The 21,052-nt window shown below is 44.2% G+C and overlaps 3 protein-coding genes across 4 annotated transcripts in view; 2 read left to right on the top strand and 1 right to left on the bottom strand.

Annotated features, from left to right (window-relative positions):
* The first annotated feature begins 1,235 nt into the window (after positions 1-1,235).
* On the top strand, positions 1,236-9,058 carry si:ch211-114c17.1 (pre-mRNA-processing factor 39). The gene is made up of 14 exons (XM_012840853.3): positions 1,236-1,360; positions 1,922-2,166; positions 2,426-2,551; positions 2,726-2,844; positions 3,077-3,244; positions 3,568-3,751; positions 3,859-3,963; positions 4,070-4,357; positions 4,454-4,580; positions 4,824-5,095; positions 5,477-5,661; positions 6,058-6,132; positions 7,443-7,608; positions 7,778-9,058. Exons 1-14 carry the CDS (start codon positions 1,276-1,278, stop codon positions 7,850-7,852), a joined length of 2,220 nt encoding a protein of 739 aa, XP_012696307.2. The 5' UTR covers positions 1,236-1,275; the 3' UTR covers positions 7,853-9,058.
* A 71-nt stretch (positions 9,059-9,129) lies between these two features.
* On the bottom strand, positions 9,130-12,169 carry ubxn1 (UBX domain protein 1). Of its 2 annotated transcripts, none has more exons than XM_012840897.3 (10): positions 12,070-12,169; positions 11,545-11,607; positions 11,381-11,434; positions 11,145-11,296; positions 10,946-11,033; positions 10,655-10,846; positions 10,264-10,315; positions 9,920-10,042; positions 9,634-9,811; positions 9,130-9,534 (listed from the first exon to the last, which is right to left on the bottom strand). In XM_012840897.3, the coding sequence occupies exons 2-10, from the start codon at positions 11,601-11,603 to the stop codon at positions 9,494-9,496; spliced, it is 939 nt and encodes a 312-aa protein (XP_012696351.1). In that variant the 5' UTR covers positions 11,604-11,607; positions 12,070-12,169; the 3' UTR covers positions 9,130-9,493. The 2 variants fall into 2 exon arrangements, with proteins under 2 accessions (XP_012696351.1, XP_012696346.1); XM_012840892.3 differs by having other exon boundaries at positions 12,016-12,142.
* A 2,585-nt stretch (positions 12,170-14,754) lies between these two features.
* ehd1a (EH-domain containing 1a) overlaps positions 14,755-21,052 on the top strand; it is a 7,181-nt gene continuing 883 nt past the window's right edge. The window contains exons 1-2 of the mRNA XM_031558024.2: positions 14,755-15,896; positions 18,553-18,719. Of these exons, the coding sequence (XP_031413884.2) occupies positions 15,499-15,896; positions 18,553-18,719 (565 nt within the window). The 5' untranslated portion in view covers positions 14,755-15,498. The remainder of the gene's footprint in view (positions 15,897-18,552; positions 18,720-21,052) is intronic.

Genomic DNA, 21,052 nt, shown 5'->3' with positions numbered 1-21,052 from the left:
GTGATCATGTCATTAAAAAAAATATCTTAGATGAACTCTTATTAGGACTAGGTGTTTTTCCATTTTATGTATTATTTTTTTTCAAATTGCCATGTCTTTGTCAACTCAAATCTTGGTCATGTGATTGTTAAATATATTTACTGAAGTCTGAGGACAAAATGTTTTGGATTTCTGAGGAATTTTAGGATATTTCATCTGGATCATTGAAAATCATTTTAGTAACCTAATCATGCCTTGTGAACATCTGTAAAGTCAGCATGGTTGAGCCTCTAAAAATCTTTACCTGTTTCTTCTTGCTATCCTGAAAGTCCTAACACCCGGTATTGTGACAGATTTTTTCTCTAACTTGGGAAACCATTCAAATACTGTGTCCTTAACTTCGACTTGAAATACTTGATAATTCTGTGGGACAGTTTAAATATGTCTGGCCAGTACTGGCTCTGTGTGTTGTACTGTGATGGGTGGGTGAGGGGAAACGTGGCAGCTCAAGCAGGAAATGAAGTTCAAAGAGTTGGGACATATTTTCAGGGGAATAAACCACTGAATCTGGAACAACTTGTTTTTTTTTTATTGTTTGTGTTCTGATATTTTTGTGAATTCATTCTATTCACGAGTAGATGAGAGTAGCCTAACTCATTACGGGGAGGGGCCATAGTAGATGGTATTAGGGTACATCGTAGATCCTTGGCTGTGGGATTGTAAAATCTCGTTAACTGCTGTTTTAATGGTTTTATGCTAGAGCATTGTTATATTACTGTTTTTTTTTTCTTCTTGTGTGCAAATGCAAAAATACCTATATGTGATTCGGCATTCTGGTTGTCTGGAAATAATGACATTCATAAGTCAGCCTAAAATGTTTCAAGAACTATGTTGTGAAAATATGACGTCTTATTTTTGGATTGCCTTGGTAAATTTGGATTTGTGCAATTACAGCGTTGAAGTCCATTTAAGGTTACCATGTTCAGACTAGGGCTCATGCCCCTCTCAATAACTACTTGGTAGAGGATTGCCTTACAGAGATCAATACTTGAAAGAGTTTTTGTTTGATTGTTGGATCTTCAGATGTGGCCGTGGGTAATAAAAAATGTACTGTATCAGACGTTGGCGTGTGATTTTAGATAAGCCTGTGCCTTGTCTGTAAAATGTGTCTTTTAAAAAAAAAAAAAGTTCTGAGGAGGAATTAACCGAATGGACATGAACAGACAATAAAAGCTATAGACATATGTCTATGGTAAAAGCCCTACGCTAAAAGAATGACAAGACTGTCGCTATCCGATGACGTCATTTGTTTTATCTTCGGACATGGCGGCAGAAGGTTCTGAGGATCTTAGTGGCAATGGAGAAATGGATAACCAAGAAGGTAGGGCTCTCCCCTTATTTCAGAGGGCATGAAAAGTTGTTATTTTCTATCACACCCCGCTAGAGCGTGAACGTTAGAGTCTCATTCATCTTGTAAAGATTACTTATTAGCATCTTTAGAGACGTTGATGTTAGCTAACTATCGATAGCTCACAGGCTAGCTAATGTAACGACGAATGCCTCATTATGTTAGCTACCGTAGCTAACCAACTTCCCCCGTTCTTCCAGGAAGTGCAATAACCTGTTAACTCTCTAGTATTTCTAATTTACACTAAACGTGTGTCATTGTGTCTAGACTCTCTTAAATGTGGGTAACGAAATATGTGCTAGTCACGTAACGTTAACAAGAAACTAATAGAGAGCTAGCAAAACATTTATGGCAACTTAACCGCCCTCCGGACATGAACGTTTTGAAACTTAGGTAAAGCTCATCGTTTAAATAACGTGAACAGGTACCTGATGTTGGTTAAAGTTGCGAAATCAGCACACGACATGTTATTCTGTTTACCATTGTTGAATACTTCAAGTTTGAACATGGTCACTGATAGGCATTGATTCACAGGAGAGCTTGGAGACTCCGAAGCCTTCGTGGCACCCAATCCTGAGAACCAGGCTTCTGAAGAAGCCGACGGTACGATGATGGAAGCAGTGGAGGCTACGGCACCGTACACCATGCCCGTAGTGGAGGGCGACGAGGAGGATGAGGGAGAGCTCCCGGTGGACTTCGACAGGCTGTGGAAAGTAGCCCACGACAATCCCCAGGATTTCACTAGTTGGACAGACCTGCTACAATACTGTGAACAAGAGGTGAGAACTTTAAAATAAACCCATCTACACCATAATGAATACCTCATGTACAGACTGCATTGCCTTGAGCACATTGTAATGCATTTCTTGACATTTGACGTACATGGGCATTGTTCTCAACTTAAACTATAAGTAAAGACAGAGCACTGTTTTGACTAAAACCATCGTCCTTTATAGCCTAGTAGTTTGAAACTCGGAGCATAAGGTGTCTGGTGACCACAACTGGTGCACTCAGGACCTCTCATCCACCTGCTTCTAGGGTCACATGACGGCTTCCCGTAGGGCTTTGAATGCCTTCCTGTTGCGGTACCCACTGTGTTATGGCTACTGGAAGAAGTTTGCAGACATGGAGAGACGAGCAGGGAATAATGTCAAGGCAGAGGAGGTAAGAGAGGGCACTCTTTGTGTCATTGATGTCAACCCCTTTCTGTTCCTTTTGCCCTTTGGGTACACTGAGGTGTGATCCTGTCCATAAGGATGAAGAGCTGTGGCCATTGGAAACACCAGGGATGCTGCTGCACTCTGATTGTTGATTGTTGGTGTGCTCGTTGTGTTTCAGGTGTGTGTGCAGGGCTTAAAGGCCATCCCTTTGAGTGTCGACCTTTGGATCCATTATATCAACTTGTTACTGGGGACTCTGAACATGAACTTGCCTGAGTCCACACAGCGCATTCGCAGGTACATAATTCCCCACGATCTTCCTGTCTGTCAACCCATACTTTTCTGTCCATTTTGAGCACGTCCAGGATCACATCTTTTGCACCAACTACTTTGTCATGCTGTACGTGTGTGTTTTGTCTGGTAAGATAACAGGTTGCTCCCCTTGCTTTTTAAATCATGGAGAATGAAAAAGAAAAGCTAATGCTGAAAATCACAAAACTGACGTTGCTCCCCCTGCTGTTTGCTGCAGCGTGTTGGAAGAGGCGCTGGAGGCCGCGGGGATGGACTGGCACTCGGACCGGCTCTGGGACCTGTTCGCTGAGTGGGAGAAGGAGCAGGGCAACCTGAAAGCCATGACTGTGGTCTACGACCGGGCGCTCAAAGTGCCCACACAGCTCTACCGTGGACACTATGACAAGTAAGGCAGCCTCACGATGTACCACTCATTGAGACCTCAGGCAGCCTGACGATGTACCACTCATTGAGACCTCAGGCAGCCTGACGATGTACCACTCATTGAGACCTCAGGCAGCCTCACGATGTACCACTCATTGAGACCTCAGGCATTAATTGCCTTTTAAAGTGCAGTTTGAAACAGCAACCTTCATTTCTTTGTTAATGGAAATATCAAATATAAGGTGTACATAATCTACTTAATTTCCTCCAGTCTTCGGTTGTGAGGTTTTGCCTCCCGGAGACTTGACTTGCTTTAAAGATGTCCTCCTGTCTACTTCTTTGCAGGATGAAGACTCACATAAACTCCAATCCACCTCTGGATATTCTGTCTGAAGAGGAATATCAGACTCTGCGGGCAGAATACAAACAGAGCCAAGCTCAGGGAGAAGGGTCCAACCCCACCGAGGAGGAAGAGGAGAGACCCCCAGGAGAGGAGGAACCCGCAGACAACGACGATGGCAAAGATTCGGTAGTGTAAACGTCGTTATTTGTCAAGTGTGTTCAGTTGCCTTTTTGTGTTGCCTGCCTTGTTTTTATCTTGGTGGAATTGTTCATTTCTCTGTTTTATCCAATCAGGAAGAAGCCGTGCAAAAGATGCAGGAGCTCTTATTGGCCGGCAGAGAGAAGATCTTCCAGGAGAATGAAGCAGAGGTCAGGAAGAGATGGACATTTGAAGATGCTGTGAGTATTAAACTGTTCATTCTTCAGTACGCAGACCTCATTTTGAAGGATGTTGAACGGCTGTGGCAATTCGGCATAAACCTTGTCTGTTTCTCTGTTGCGGTAGATCAAAAGACCATACTTTCATGTTAAACCACTGGACAAGGCTCAGCTGAAGGGCTGGCAGAGCTACCTGGACTGGGAGATGGCCGAGGCCAAAGGGGAGCACGAGGGCACCGAGGGGGCAGAGGTGACCGAGGGGACAGAGGGGACCGAGGAGGCAGCAGCAGAGGTGGAGCAAGAGGCCCCAGAGGCCCCAAAGGCTGAGGGAGGCATCTCTGGACACAAGAGGGTGCTGATTCTGTTTGAGCGCTGTCTCATCGCCTGTGCCCTCTACGAGGAGTTCTGGACCAAGGTAAGGAGAGAGGGGATCGAGCAGAAGGCCAGGAGTCTAGCAGAGGATTAAAAGAGGGTCAAAGTTTAACTGTGTGTTTTGTTTGTATGTGCGTAGTATGCTCACTACATGGAGCAGTCTAGCGTGGAGGAGGCACGCACTGTGTTTCGGAGAACCTGTGAGATCCACTTGCCCTACAAGCACTCCGTCCACCTGCATTGGGCAACCTTTGAAGAGCGGCACGGTAAGAAACGTGTACATGTGAAGGTGACCACTTGTTATCCCATGTGATGTCAGGTTGCTGGAATAGTTCCCTCAGGTCCCCTGCAGTGCTTAAAAACATACACACGCAATTATATAGTTTGTAATCCATTGCCTGGCTTACTGTCTTATTTGATGTGGTCAAATCGCTTGCTGTCCATTACGTGAGAATATCTGATGCATGTATCTGATGCTCGCATTGTGCTCTATATTTTATCTCCTGCAGGAAACTTCACTGTAGCCCAGAATATTCTAGAAACTTTGGAGCAAACCATGCCGGGGCTGGCCGTGGTGCGCCTGCGCAGGGCGGGGCTGGAGAGGCGATTGGGCCATGTGGATCGGGCGGAGACGATGCTGACGGAGGCCGTAGAGCAGAGCAAAGAGAATCCTCCGCTGCACGCCTTCTACTCCATCAAGCTGGCCCGTCTGCTCCTCAAGCTGGGCAAGAATGCGTCCAGGGCCCGCACTGTGTTACAGGAAGCCATAGAGCTCAACCCAGTAAGCTCACAGAGAGTGTGTTTTATGTCTGTACCTGTGGCTCACTGTCCTCTTCTTGGAGGTCTGGTTGAGATTATGAGAGAAAGGTGTGCGTATAGCTCTACACCTCATTTGATTCAACTGATCAGTGCCTTGAAGACAATGTGAATGTTAGAGATAGCGCCGTTTGATCAGTATTGCATAGAGTTGATTCAACTGATCAGTGCCTTGAAGACAATGTGAATGTTAAGAGATAGCGCCGTTTGATCAGTATTGCATAGAGTTGATTCAACTGATCAGTGCCTTGAAGACAATGTGAATGTTAAGAGATAGCGCCGTTTGATCAGTATTGCATAGAGTTGAGAAGGAGTCCCAACCGGTGTAATGTGGTCTTTGCTCTAGGACAACGGTAAGCTGCACCTGAACCTGCTTGAGCTGGAGGTGTCGGGAGACCCGCGCACGAACGGAACGGGGGTGCAGCAGTGCGTCACCCGAGCTCTGGCCGCCCCCCTCTCGCCCCGCACCAAAATCCTCTTCTCCCAGCGGGGCCTGCAGTTTGCCGAAGACTTCGGAGCCACCGTTCAAAGGTTAGCAGCACCACATCACCAAAAGACGAGAATGACTTCTGCAATCAGTTTTTTCTTTTATCAACAACCCAAAAAGGGGGTGTGTTTGTCTGTCCATGAAAGTTGTCATTGATACAGACTTAAATGTTCTGCTTAAGGAGTCAGGGTTTGCCCTTTGCTGCTCTCAAAATCTTGTCCTATACCTAAATAGCAACTGCAGAGCATCAGATAGCTGCTTCAGCAGTGCGTGCCCACTGCTAACGGCAAGTGAGTCAGAGCATCTCTTACACTGACACCTTATTCATTCCATCCCACTCCCACCATGCACCTGGCCTAATTAATATACGTTGTGTGGCCCCAACGGGGCGGCGGCGGCGTGTGTCCACTTCACTCCCCGTGTTCTCTGTTCCCTCCCAGCGTCCTGACCATGTACGACGAGCACCAGAAGCTGCTGAAGGAAATAGGCCCGAAAAAAAGGGGAGCGGAAAATGGGTAAGGAACACACATCTGGACAAAGTGAACACACATCTGGAGATAGTGAACACACATCTGGACATAGTGAACACACATAGTGAACACACATAGTGAACACACATAGTGAACACACATCTGGACATAGTGAACACACATAGTGAACACACATCTGGACATAGTGAACACACATAGTGAACACACATCTGGACATAGTGAACACACATAGTGAACACACATCTGGACATAGTGAACACACATAGTGAACACACATCTGGACATGGTGAACACACATCTGGACATAGTGAACACACATAGTGAACACACATCTGGACATAGTGAACACACATAGTGAACACACATCTGGACATAGTGAACACACATAGTGAACACACATCTGGACATAGTGAACACACATCTGGACATAGTGAACACACATAGTGAACACACATAGTGAACACACATCTGGACATAGTGAACACACATCTGGACATAGTGAACACACATCTGGACATAGTGAACACACATCTGGACATAGTGAACACACATAGTGAACACACATCTGGACATAGTGAACACACATCTGGACATAGTGAACACACATAGTGAACACACATAGTGAACACACATCTGGACATAGTGAACACACATCTGGACATAGTGAACACACATCTGGACATAGTGAACACACATAGTGAACACACATCTGGACATAGTGAACACACATAGTGAACACACATCTGGACATAGTGAACACACATCTGGACATAGTGAACACACATAGTGAACACACATCTGGACATAGTGAACACACATAGTGAACACACATCTGGACATGGTGAACACACATAGTGAACACACATCTGGACATGGTGAACACACATAGTGAACACACATCTGGACATGGTAACACACATCTGGCTTCGAAGCTGGACATAATAAACACATCTGGCTTCGAAGCTGGACATAATGAACACACATCTGGAGATAGTGAACACACATCTGGCTTCGAAGCTGGACTTAATGAACACACATCTGGCTTTTTACCTTCTAGATTCACTCTCCCATTCAAGATAGCCACCTGCTTATGCTGATATACGTTTGAATAATATGGTTATGGCATCAGTTTCACATGTGGTGTAGTATTGGATCATTCCAAACGGGGACAGTTTACAAGTGATTGCAAGATGAAGCTTCATGAAGCCTTGAAGCTGTCCTTGAAGTTGTGTGGCAAAGTGGTTCATTGTTTTTTTTTTTTTTTCTCATGCTGTTCAAGGCTGCAAATACCTTAAACAGCTACTCTGTGTTTTCTCTTATTGCCTGTTCTGCAGAGATAGCGATGACCCAGAGAAGGTTAGCCGCACGGATGACGGCTCAGCCACGGCCGCGGCCCAGACTGCCCCCCCCACCGTACCGCCTGCCCCCATGACGGCGCCCCCTCCTCCCATGATGGGGGACATGAGTGGGTCATATGGAAGCTACAGCAGCTGGTATCAGGTATGAGGAGGAGTGTGGGCTTCACTTTAGTGGTTTCAGACCAAAATATCACACCTTCTTCAAATTCGGACACGACTGAAGGAGTCTTGGCATCTGTACGGAGGCTACATGCCACTGTGGGCAAATATTGATGTTCTTTGGCTACCTTTTCTTCTTTCCCTCTCCCCAGCAACCGCAGTATGGAGGATATGGAGGATACCAGAACCCATGGAATCAGTACAATCAGTATTACCCTCCCAGCTAGGCCAAAAGGCCTGCATGACTCACTGGAGGCCACAGGAATATTGGGGTACTGTTTGATGACGTAGAGATATGCACATTCACTGTCGCGGTTGTCTCTGGAAGGGATTAGAGCTGTCCTGTAAAGCATCGCCTGACAACAGGAATACGGATAAGGATCAGAATCATTCAAGGGTTTGAAATGAAGCTTTGCGAAGCTATAAATATCATGATTTTATGATGTTTAACAGAGGCCATTTCATATCAGCTTCAACTTTTCAAGATGGGAAAGGGTTATTTTTAACAATGCAGGCATGTTTTATGTTCCCAATTTTTAAGATTTTAAGATTCCTTTGAGATTTCAAGGTTCTTAAGTGTTAAATATGTTAGTAATTATAATAAAAATATGGTCTTGTTTTAAAAATGAGTATGATGATGTAACATCCCCAAAAAATCGGTCGTAATGTATCAATTCAATAAGGTTCAGAGGGCTTTAACGTCAGCGAGGTACAACTGCTACATTGCTGTGGAAATCTTGCATCATTCCAGCAGAAAACCAGGCGTTTTTGTATGTACAGATGTTTTTTTAGAATCTGAATGGTAAATAAGTTTAGCCCTGACTGCTATCCCCTGTGCTTTCTTTAGCCATATGACAATGGGTTGTCATTTTGTCTCACTCATCTAAACACCTTTTATCCCCATACTGTAACATCCATCTGTACAGTATCTGTAAAAAAAATTGGATTGAAATGTAAGATTAATTTTACTTTTGTAAGTCAAGATGCCTAAGAAGGTAACAGGTAATTTTATTTGATTTGTTTTTGGGTGTTGAGGAGGGAAATAACCAAGTTACTGTGGTGCTGCATCACGAGTCATTCTTAGCATATAGATCTGGCCCGTATAGATCTGGCCCGTATAGATCTGGCCCGTATAGATCTGGCGCGTATAGATCTGGCCCTGGCTGTATTGACTGATGATCAGTAACCTTGAGACAGATGCTGCCTCTCCATCACCTCTTATCCAGTGCTCCAGTTCCATTCCAATCTCTTCTGTTGTATGAGTTACTTTGTGCAAGCAGGAAAACTACATGTTTCTAGACTTCTAGACATTTTATTTTTACAAACAGTAACCCATAAGTGAACTGCTGGCTCTTTTTTTATTTTATTGTAATGTCTTTCATGCAAATGTGTTTTTTTACACAGTGCTTAATAAAAGTGTCAGTATACCCCAAGGCCATGTCTTCCACCAGTCACTTAGTCAGTGTTGTCTTCCTGTGATGAGCAACAAATCACCTTCAACAAGTCCCAGGAAAATATTGTAGATTTATTTCAAACGGCATAGTGTTGGGGAATAAGCAGCTAAAACATAAGATTCGTTACTCCTGGTAGCTCCTGAAAGATAGCCCATAGCCACATCCATTATTTTTTGGGGGGGGATGCAGTATGTTTATTGACTTTACAATTGGGACACATCTTAACTGTACCTGATCAGAAATGCTTTAAAAAGGTACCAGCTCTGTTTTGATCGACTGAATTGAATGATTTTTAAATAGGAAAGGAGAAAGTGGAGAAGTAAGGTCCATTGTTGCGTCGGATGTGCTCTTCGTTTCACTGGTATGACAGAAGTCTGGAAGAGCTGTGTAGTTAGTTGTTTCTCTGGAACCCTTTTACTTCTTGGCAACAACAAGGACGGCAGAAGGCACCAAACCTGTCACAACAAGGATGATGTAATATTTAACATTTTTGTACTGATATTTGGCTAAGCAACCTCACTTTTCTGATGGACACCCTGGCTCTGGTTTCTCACCTAGCTCCTGGAGCGGCTTCTCCATGTCCATCTCGGTGTAGACACGGCGAGGGTAGGGTGACAGCAGTGTGAAGTCTTGCTCGCTGCCTCCATTCAATTGCACGTAGACCCGCACGGATGCTAGTGGCTCCTTGGCCTTAAACGTGGCTGTGAGCGCAGAGCCATCCAGCAGGCGCACCTGTACAGGACAGAGTGTGGGCTCAGTCTCAGAGCTCACTAGTGGCTTAAGCAACAATGTACCTGGATCCTTAGTACTATACAAAGCAGATGTGTAGCCCTTCTTTACCTGTATCCTACACTCATCGTAGTCCTTCTTAGCTGGAGGGGGGCCCTGGTTGTCTGCTGGAGGTGGAGAGGTTGCCTCAGGGGGGGGAGAAGCGAGGGCGGTCCCTGAGGAGCCACCACCAAACTAAGAGGACAGACAGGATCGATACAAGGTTTAGGAACGTGTTTAGGCAACATATTTTGAACAAGGAGGGAATATCAATCCAGTCATATAAACACTCGTGACAAAGCCCCGTCTCTTCCCAACACCGCAGGCTGGGAGTTAACACTCCTAATATCCTATTGCTGACTACGAAGGTACATTTCTTGGGTGATCGCTGTGGGAGATACTTCCAGTCACATTACCTTCTGAGCTCTCTCCTCTCGATCACGAGCGATCTTGTCTCGGACCCGCTGCCTGCATGACATCACAAAGAAATATGCTTAATTAGCACACAGCACTGCCCCACCCCATATCAAATGGTTTTGAGGTGCAGGGAAATCTCGAACATTATACCATTTAAGTAATATACTCTTTTAAACATGCTTTAGTGTTGTAGTGGGTCTCTGAATGCTGCCATCTTGGATAACATACTGGGTGGAAACTATACAGAGGTACTGTTAATTTAGGCCAGCGTTCCATGAACCATCCAGGTCTGATTCATTTAAAATGAAGGCGTGTCTGTAAGATCTATATTATGGACACTGGCCAGCTACTTTTTGGCAGTATTGAAAGGCTTGGTCAGGGAGCTCTTACTTGGCTGCCCGATCCTCCATCTTCTCCTTTTTCCGGTGGTCAGCCAGCTTCTTCATTTCGTCATCCTGGAGCCTCTGTTTAATTTGCAAAAGCTCCTGGCCTGTCTTCCTGCGTTGCTTCTCTCGCTCCAGCTCCTCCTTCCGTTCCCTCTCTCGTCTCTCCTCCTGCTTCACCCTCATCAGGTCTTCCAGTCTGGGTGAAGACATGACAAAGTGTTTATTTTCCCCCCCCTGAGTAATCATTCATGTAATTTTCTCTCTATGAATTGAGTGACCAAATACATTTACTGACCTTTTCACCTGCTCTTTCCTCTCCTCCTCTGTCATAGATCGTTTGTCATCTTCTTGCATCAATGCGTCAATAGCTTCCTGCGTAGCTACTGTAAATAATAATAAAAGAGAGGGTTCAGTAACGTACAGGTGCAGACAGAGACGACTGAGTATTCTTAGTAAATTAAGCTGAAGCTATAGAAGACCGTGCCAGCCCATACATTCTGAAGAGTCTGATGCTGTCTGATCCATGCTAGGCTGATCAATGCTAGGCTGATCCACGCTCTGCTGATCAGTCACTGGGCCTACAACATTCCCTGCCGGTGGTACGTATGGCTCATCGATGTCTGGGTCGTTTTCGTGCTCCATTAACCTGGAGTCAGACGAGCGATATAAAAAAAGACCATTCCCGACATATTCAAGGAAGTTATATCATGATCTGGAAATATTCACTCACCAGTCCATTGCTCTTTCTATGCCCTGGTTCCCCGTGTGTGCCACAGCCTTATCTCTGAGGATGGATAAACAAAGAGTCAAAACACCCCAGCTGAATGTGGAAACATCGGGACTTCTCTGTTATGTACTGGTAGAGTACTGAAACTATTTAAATATTTAACTTACGCTCTGTTTCTGCCAAACCCCATCTCCAGTAGAGACTCTAATGTAGTGCAATCGGCCATGATTCTATAAACATTCCAAGATAATAATAGTCTGGTTAAATACAATTATGCTACAACTTAGGTGAAACCATCCTAGCTAGCTAGCTGCCTGAATCTCACTGACTTCTCACCAAACAGGTACATCGGTGAAAAAACACATATAGTCTTCCTTCAGTGATTACATTATTAGGTAGTAAAGTTAACCACAAAAACAAATCACCAAATATAGCCCACACATGTCACATTTTTAAGATGATATATTAATTTGCCGTTTCAGTGGTAGCTATGGATAGCTGGCTAATGTTAGCCGCAAACTCATTAGCCTACAACTAGAACTAGGATCGGATAATCAACTGTAAAGTTGAGAATTAGACAGTAAAATAAATCATTCGTGAAATTGAAAGTATATGGCAATTCAAATATATGATGATACCCTGAATTTGATAGCAGGCTGTCTGAATCTCCAAGGTAAGCAAACGCTTCTCACATTGGGACAGGGTTTCGTTGTTTCCCCCGTCAGTTTCATGCACGTACGGCTGGCTGACGGGGACAAACTTCAGGTCACTTTAAAAACTCATTTTCCGAATGAATGAATCAACTGGGCGTCATTTCTTTCAGTGCCCGCTCGACTTTTATTATTAAGAGCCTTATTTGTTGACCAGAGGAGAAAGAACTGAATCCGACAGAACAAGTTCAAAAGAGATTGTATTGTGTTGTGTGATGTGTGTGTTGACATGGGTAAACAGAATGTAGAGCACAAGGAAGTAAGTGGATTCTTGCGAAGTGAATGTTGTATCGGCTAATTATTAATCAAACACCTACAGCTCTATTTAACTGCGTCCACACCTTCAACTGGCCCTTTCTTCGCGGTTGAATCTATGAAGCAGGCTACGTGCTTTATTTAACTCTCTCATCTCATCCAGCGCGTTTTGAGTAACCTGGTTTTACTGTTCAAAACACTCGGCGTTTTCGAAAGCGTGATTTGACCAGTCTGCAAACAGGCATGGTAAGTAAAGTCGGTAGGCTAGTCCTGGTGAAAACCCTGACATCTTTGAAACACTGCATGAAAACGCCTTTAGTTACAGTGAACTTGCATTTTACATCATCTTTGACAATATACTCTATGACTGCAATTTTGCATTTCTGTTGCGTGGGGTTACCTTGGATTCCTTAGGATTTCCTTGGTGTGTCTTTTGGATAATTGGACAGAAACTGACGGCAGGTAAAGGAAAAAAAGAAACTAAAAGACGGCTTGAAAATATTTGTCTTACTTTTTTCCTTAGTTCCAGTAGGCAATACATTTCAACCAGAAAAAGATTTAAGTCGTGCACAAAGGTCCAATTTGAATGATTTTATTGTTTTGTTTTTTAGTTTAAAGGGCAACTCGGTTAAAGTTCATGTTGAGTCTATGGGGCCCCTACAAGGTCAAGTTTAAGAATCCGATTGCTCAAGTAGAGTTTGAATGATTGGATATTTAATTTGCAACAGACTTTTTAATTTATTTACAGAGACAGGATCTACTCAGAGAATAAACAAAAAAATCACATAGCCACATGTATTGCACTACCACATGGTATACCATAATTCATGAGCATTATAAACTGTAAACTGCTATGACAAGGGTGACCAGGAGTCCCGCTTTGTGTTGTACCGCACAGCATTTAAACCCTTTGTCCTGCATCCCGCATATTGAGATTGGTCATTTTGTATTTCATTATCAGAAATAAAAACACATGGATGCGTTCTTAACCCGCCCAGCTCACAAGTTCCTTTCTCTTATCGATATGACAAAAGCAGCAACCTGGCTCATACAAATACAACATAGCCAAACTTTTCAAAAAGCCTGGCTTTCATACATTGGCTGAGAAGAGAACCGTGAAGGCTGTCATCAAGAGGCTGTCAAGAGGCTGTGACGGCCGTCAATCAAACTGTGCAGACGTGGGGCCGGTGGACTCCTGCTACGTCACAAATCCTAAACTTATAGGCTTAGTTTGCAGATAAGGTAAAAGCTACCAGGCGACATAATGGCTCATCATATCTTTCAAATTGCAAAAACTGTAGCGTGTTCCTTTTATGGCCTTGCTGTTGTGCTCTGGAATCAACTTGAGGTATAAGTGTTTCAGAACTAAAAGGCAGAATACAAATGTTTCTTATTCAGTTACACATTAACTCAAAGTTTTAGATTTCCTCTCAGCATTGGTAACATGTCCACATTGTCCCACACAGACTTCTAACTGGCCCCACATGTGGACTGTTTGCATCTGGTCCCCCTGGCCATGACTGGAAATCCCTTCAGGTCATACTGTATATTGTGCGTGCTTGAATATTTTGAACAAGCTGTATTTCTGAATGTAATACGTTGCATGGCAGTATAAAAGTACTGTGGTGCTTGTAGATTAACTTTGTGCTTCTCAAGATTTATCACCCGCTGGACAATGGGAATTTGTCCAAACTGTAAATTCTAGTGCTCGCTTTTTGTAACAGCAACTCCATGTGGAAGCACATGAACATCCAGTGGGGGGGCTGTTACTGGTGGAGAGTCACTGCTGACTGCAAGGACAACAGCAGAGTCAGTCCTGTCAATCAAATTCAAAATATTGTACCATTGTTTGTGATGGGCCTTGGTATTGTTTTGGGGTGCGATATAGTCTTCACAATCTTGTCACTTATCTAAATTAGATGTGTTAGACACTGAGAAACAAGTTGTCAATGCTCAGATGCTGAGACACCGGCTGGCAAGAGACACTATTGGTTAAGTGCACTGTGTGTGTCCTGTGTCGCCTCCATATATAACACGTGTGTGTTGCAGTGGGTCGTTTGTGCAATAAAAAACTGACAGCAGTCAGCCTTGTTTGTTTGTTGATTAAATAATCGGCCTCTATTTCTGAATTGTCACCAGAATTTGTGCTGTGCTTTTGTGTTGGGGTGGGTGAGTGAAATTGTGATTTTTATATTATTTGAATTTTATATGGAAACAACACAGTGCATAGATTTGTTGAAGTAGCCTATGCAGGCTATAGTTGTTCGTTACAGTTAATTGAAAAAGTTCTGGAAAAGTCTGGCTGAATTATTTGTTGCCTGAGCAGTTACCCAAAATTGCCACAAGAGTACAGTAGAGATACGAGGGATGCTCTCCTAAAACCTTGCAAGAGATGGTCTTGCAAGTCAGCAGATCTGAATGTTCTTTTAGGACTGCAAAGATTCCAAACCAAATTTTTTCTGAGGGGATCATCAAATTATGAGACTATAACAGGTTACCAGAAAATTATAGAAAAGTAGAAATGTCAAGAGATCAGACAGGCCGGCCGCGTTCAAATCATTTTGTCGATAGTTTAAAGTTTCTATCCTGCTAGAAGTCTTATATGCTTTAGTTTGCTCATTCAAATGTAATGAGTAATCAGAGTTGTTGCTGTTTTCAATTAGGGGACAAGATTGTATTTTTATTTGTTGACACCTATTGATGTTGGACTGCTGCCAATGAAGGACTTTTATTATAACATGTAGCACACACCTCAGTACCACACGCGGTTTCCTGTGTGAGTTTAAAAAAAAAAAAAAAAAAAACAGCTAGCGAGCGGTACAGCTAGCACCAGGACGTTAACGACGAAGTTTCACCTTAGTGGTACGGTACAGTCACGAGAGAATAAGCAGTTTTCACGGGTAGCCTAATTAAATGCCATTTCTGGTATATAAGGACGTCTGTTTTCCTTCTATGAATATCTGCCGTTTCATATTCAGTTTACCCTGCGGGACACACGACGACATTTCTTCACTGTATGAATCAGCCGTAGTTGAGTTGATGTAGGAGGGGTGGTGGTAAGATAGCTACATTTCAAACGAGTCTGAACAGTCGGGGCGGACATCCTGATCGTAAGCACTTGCGTTCTCTTGTGTCGGCGAGTCTCATACTCTCATAATGTTTAGCTGGTCCAAAGACGGGAGGAAAAAAGATCCAGAATTGTTTCAGAATGTCACAGAGGGGCTACGTCGGTTGTACCGAACTAAACTCTTTCCACTGGAAGACGCTTATCGTTTCCACGAGTTCCACTCGCCGGCACTGGAGGACGCCGATTTTGACAACAAACCCATGGTACTCTTGGTAGGTCAGTACTCGACCGGCAAAACAACCTTTATTAGGCACTTGATGGAGCAGGACTTCCCAGGTATGAGGATAGGTCCAGAGCCAACTACAGATTCCTTCATTGCCGTGATGCACGGTGAGCAGGAAGGTGTGATACCTGGAAACGCCCTGGTAGTTGACCCGAAGAAACCCTTTCGAAAACTGGACGCTTATGGCAACGCTTTTCTCAACAGGTGAGTGTCTTTTTAGCTACATCAATATCCTGGTACATGGCCATAGTCAACAGTGAAAGTCAATATCGAACAAACTTGCACATAACTTTATGTGTACTTTGGACTAACTTTATTTTGGTCAGCTAGGAAGCTATCTAGATTTACCACAAACGTAGGTCAGCTAAATATCTACCATTACTTTATAAAAAAAAAAAACTATAAATGTGAGCTCATACAGTGGTATCTGCTGATTTTAGAAGGTTCCGTCAGTTTGTTGTTAGTGGTGAACATTTTGCCCAACTTTAAATATTGTGGATGTCAACTGTCTAATGCCAACTGGGTCCACATATCGATGCTAATTAATAGTACGCCTAGTTTGACCCGTCAATACATTGCCTCCTTTTGTTCAGAAAGTTTGTTTTTTCGCCAGCCGAGGCCTCATGATCTCACCCGGAAGTCTTAGATAACGGAAAACGTGTGTATTGGCGTCTATACAGATGGTACAACACCTGTTTTTAGATCTTGTTTGTGTAGATGGTGTGTACCGGCATATCTGTCATATGTTACTGTATGCAATTAATCACATTAACCCAAAGGAAGCAACTCAAATATGCAAGAGCAGCTGCCCTCATTCACACACCCTCCATACAAACACACCCATGTTTGACACACCCATGACGGAGTAGCCGGATACCAGGTGTCAACAACCAAAACTTGCGCAACAGAGATTGAAAACCTCCCCGCACAAACTTAACACAAATAGTGTTTATGGATGGGTCAGGTGTTTCATCTCCTCAAGAGGATTGCCTCTGCCTGGGATTAGACACTGTCTTCAGTCGCCATATGTTGGTTAAAGATTAAACTGTTTCAGATTGGTGTCATGGGATTACATCTGAAGTGTGACAAGTTTACACCAGCTGAGTCACCATGTCTGTTGTGCACATGGCATCACATTGCATGGCATCTTAATGAGGTGGACATATGACCACAGCCATTTTATCTTCTGTAGTCTATCCATTGACATAAAAATGACATGTCATTTATTACAATTGATCAGAGGCTTCCATCTATAGCAGCTTCTTTAAAGATGGCAAGTAACCTAATATATTTGTAAACTACCGGTAACCTGAAAGACCAGTCAAACTTGATTTAAAGTACTTTCAAACAAGGTGACCTGCAGATTATCCACAGTCAGATGCTTCATCAAGCAATATTGGGGTATCATGATTCATCAGAATGTGACAAACCGAACTGAACAGGCTCAAATGAGTTGACTAAGGGGGTTTCTGCTCTCTGTCACATGATGGTGTTCGTCCTGTCAGGACAAGGCAGACATGAGCCATGTGTGTTTGTGCTGCAATCCTGGGGCTTTAACACGTACGGCCCACAGCAGGTCGTTCAGGGAGTCCCTCTAAAAAGAGAAGTGGATGTGGAAAAAGTAAACTTTCCCACAGCTGAATTGTTTCTGTGTCAGTTTCGTTGTTTGCACTTCCTCAACACCGCTGATGACTTTGCAGAAGGATCTTTTTGAGAGACTAACAGACAGAGTGAGATGAAGGACACACAGGCACGGAGGAGGAAAGGCCATGGAAAGAGGGATTTGAAGGGGATGGAACCAGGAGCAAGGGGTGCTGAAGGGAATGTGTGGAGTCTGTGGGCTTGTGGTTGGGGCTTGGGGCCCTGAAAAGCATTTTGGGGCATTTTATGAATTTATTACAAAAAGTCCCAAACTCATTTGGAACAATATCATACATTAAAAAAAATTGCAAACCAACTACATGCCTTCCCACACTAATACAAGGAGAGTGAAAGAAGATTATGTTTTTCCTGAAATGGATTTTGATAACCACTTTGGAAAAACCAGGCTTCTAAGCCCCCCCCCCCCCCCCCTGAATAGTTTTCATAGTTTCCACTTTTGGTTTGGATTTTAAAAGCCCTGCTCTATTGGGCCCTCTTGTAGAAAGAATGTTCTGGCTCACTGCGAGGGTCTCATGACTAGGATCCTCGTATGAGTACTGGTGCCAAACGAGCGGCCAGACCGTGGTACTAGCTGTAGAAGGGGGAGCAGAGACCATGTTTAAAATGGTAGGAGAGTGAAAACCACTCGCAAAAGACCAGACCACATTCTTGAGATAATTTGGCTTCCACCTATTTGTTGAAGTATGACCTTAACCTGATCTTGCAGTATATACAAAATATACCAGGAATGGTGTGTAGGTCCTTGTCAAGCTGCCATGGTAATGAAACCTTCCATTTAAGAAAACACAGGGGGGGGGGCACACTTTCCCAGACACAAAGTTTTGACGTTTGGAGGGATTGAATTTGACAGAAGTGTTCTTTTTCGTTTTGCCTGGATGGATCAATGGAGACCAACACATCAAGCGTTTGCACCCAGTGTAACTGTCTGGATACGAATCTCAAGTGTTTTCATATATTAACCTACTTGTTACTCCAAAGAGGAATTTAGAGTGTGCTGGCAATGTGTGTGTGTGTGTGTGTGTGTGTGTGTGTGTGTGTGTGTGTGTGTGTGTGTGTGTGTGTGTGTGTGTCAAAGGTGGAAGTTTCTGTGTGATGGAAAGGTTGTTTCCTGAAGTGTTGCTTAACCTCGCTGAACCTGTTTTTACCTGCTCACCCTCACCCTTTGTCTCCCTCTTGTCTCTCCCCCTCCCCCCTCCAGGTTCATGTGCGCTCAGATGAACAACCCAGTCTTGGAGAGCATCAGCATCATCGATACTCCAGGAATCCTGTCTGGAGAAAAACAGAGAATCAGCAGGGGTCAGTCACTCAGAGAGTTCTCACAGAACTCTCTTTCTCCCTCCTTTCTCTTTCTCCCTCACCCCTTCTTCTCTCTCTCTCTCTCTCTCTCCCTCACCCCTTCTTCTCTCTCCACCTCACCCCTTCTTCTCTCCTCTCTCTCTCTCTCCACCTCACCCCTTCTTCTCTCCTCTCTCTCTCTCTCTCCACCTCACCCCTTCTTCTCTCCTCTCTCTCTCTCTCCCCACCTCACCCCTTCTTCTTCTCTCTCTCTCTCTCTCTACCTCACCCCTTATTCTCTCTCTCTCTCTCTCACAGACCAAACACATATCCTCCATCCACCTCTCTCTCTCTCTCTCTCTCTCTCTCTCTCTCTCTCTCTCTCTCTCTCTCTCTCTCTCTCTCTCTCTCAATTCAAATTCAATTCAAAAAAGGCTTTATTGGCATGACTGCATACAATACAACGTTGCCGAAGCATGTTTACATAAAATGTACAAGCACAATAAACATAAATAAATAAAAACAAACAATAAGTTATAGGTGGTAACAATGTGGTCTCTCTCTCTCTCCTCTCCTCTCTCTCTCTCCCCCTCACCCCTTCTCCTCTCCTCTCTCTCTCTCTCCTTCTCTTTCTCTCTCTCTCTCTCTCTCCCTCACCCCTTCTTCTCTCCCTCCTCTTTTCCTCTTCTCACTGCTGTCTCCCCACCATCACCCTTCCCCTCTTCTCCTCTGTTTCTCTATCCATCCTTCACCTCTCTCCTCCGTCCCTTGTTCTGTCCCTCTGTCTTCCTCTCTGTGGGGCTGTTGCACACCTAACTTGTGGAACAATGATCAGAGTCCAAACTAAGGGGAGCGAGTCGAGGCCAGATTTCATGATGAATCCACATTTGCGTGTGGTATCTTAGCGCCCCTCACAAGGAGACAAGTAAATGTTGTTGGACATTTTTGATTTGACTGGCCTCGGAGTCAACAGCTCGTGTTCTGGATAAGAGGAAAAGTAGTGGTTTCTCTCTTCTACGTCAGATTAAAGAAGTTGACACATTTTCCCCTTAGTCAGCATAAGCTTTCAGTGACACTGAAAAGAAAAAGTGCAAAAGTTCATGCTCTTAATTCTTTTGCTCGGTCAGCATTTGTTGGCATTCTCTTGCTACAATCACTACTATTAAAGGCACAATGCTGTGTTCCTCTTTTCAACGACAAGTGATTGGAGACATTACAGGCTACTTTTGGATGTCGACTATGGAGTTTTTGTCTAACTGAAAAGACAGGCCTGACTATGCATTGTCCCTTCAAACCATTCATTTGAATTTGGGGTTTTATTTTCTTCAGGATTAGCTCGAGGGTTGACTGCCTGCCGTGTGTATTGTGTACATTCCACTGGAGTTATCTGCCCATGGGTATCAGTACAGGGTGGCACACCTCAGTCACATGACCAGTCACATGACCCCTCTAAGCCTCTGGCTGCTGGGGCCGGGCTGGCGCTCGCGGTGTTCAGCTTCCCTTCAGACAGAACGGCTGCACATTGCACCACATCCTGCACAACAAATACATCAGTATTACGAATATAAATACAGTGGCACAGCTGCTATCCCTATAGATGGGCACGGTGGCCTTTGCCTTGTGTGTCAGAGTAGATGGAGTGTGTGTGTGTGTGTGTGTGTGTGTGTGTGTGTGTGTGTGTGTGTGTGTGTGTGTGTGTGTGTGTGTGTGTGGTAATGGCCAAGGGGTAAAAACAACAAAGTGTGTCAATGAGAGTGAAGATATGACTAATGGAATGTGAGGGGTCAGAGTGTTGAGGGCAGATGAGGGCAGATGACAAAATCAAAGGGTGAGAGTATGGAAATCAAACAGACGCAAAACAGAGCAGGAAGCAGACACAGGATGACAGTTGGGGTGGGGGGAGAAAGAGAGAGAGAGAGAGAGAGAGAGGTGGATGGAGGATATGTGTTTGGTCTGTGACAGGCCCCTCTTTGTGTGGCCCTGATGAAGAGGCCAGGGGGACCCTGACACCAGGAGGAGGATGCCCTTAATTCCACAGACAAGGCAACCATTTAACTAGGGGGAGAGATAGCACTCTGCTCCCAGGACTAATACACACACACACACACACACACACACACACACATGCAGAAGCACATCTGGGAAGGCAAGGGGAACAGCCCACGTCATTTCAGTGTGTCACAGAACTGGATTACTCACGAGAGGGTGAGGCTCACACTCATTGCCACAGCATGTGTAGATGTTTGAAGACAAATACATCAATTCTTCAGTTACTTGAATTCCTTTTGATGATGCTTTATTGTCCTCCGTTTCTTTAAGCCTATTCACGTGGCATCTGTTGGAACTGCTAGAGCAGAGACGGAGCGGATGTGCGTGCAGCTGAAGGATCACTCTCTCTCTCACACTCTCTCTCTCTCTCTCTC

Source organism: Clupea harengus, chromosome 20 (assembly GCF_900700415.2).
Source record: "Clupea harengus chromosome 20, Ch_v2.0.2, whole genome shotgun sequence".
Classification (NCBI taxonomy): domain Eukaryota; kingdom Metazoa; phylum Chordata; class Actinopteri; order Clupeiformes; family Clupeidae; genus Clupea; species Clupea harengus.
The sequence above is the reverse complement of the archived record's forward strand: the minus strand, read 5'-3'. Positions and strand labels throughout refer to the sequence as shown.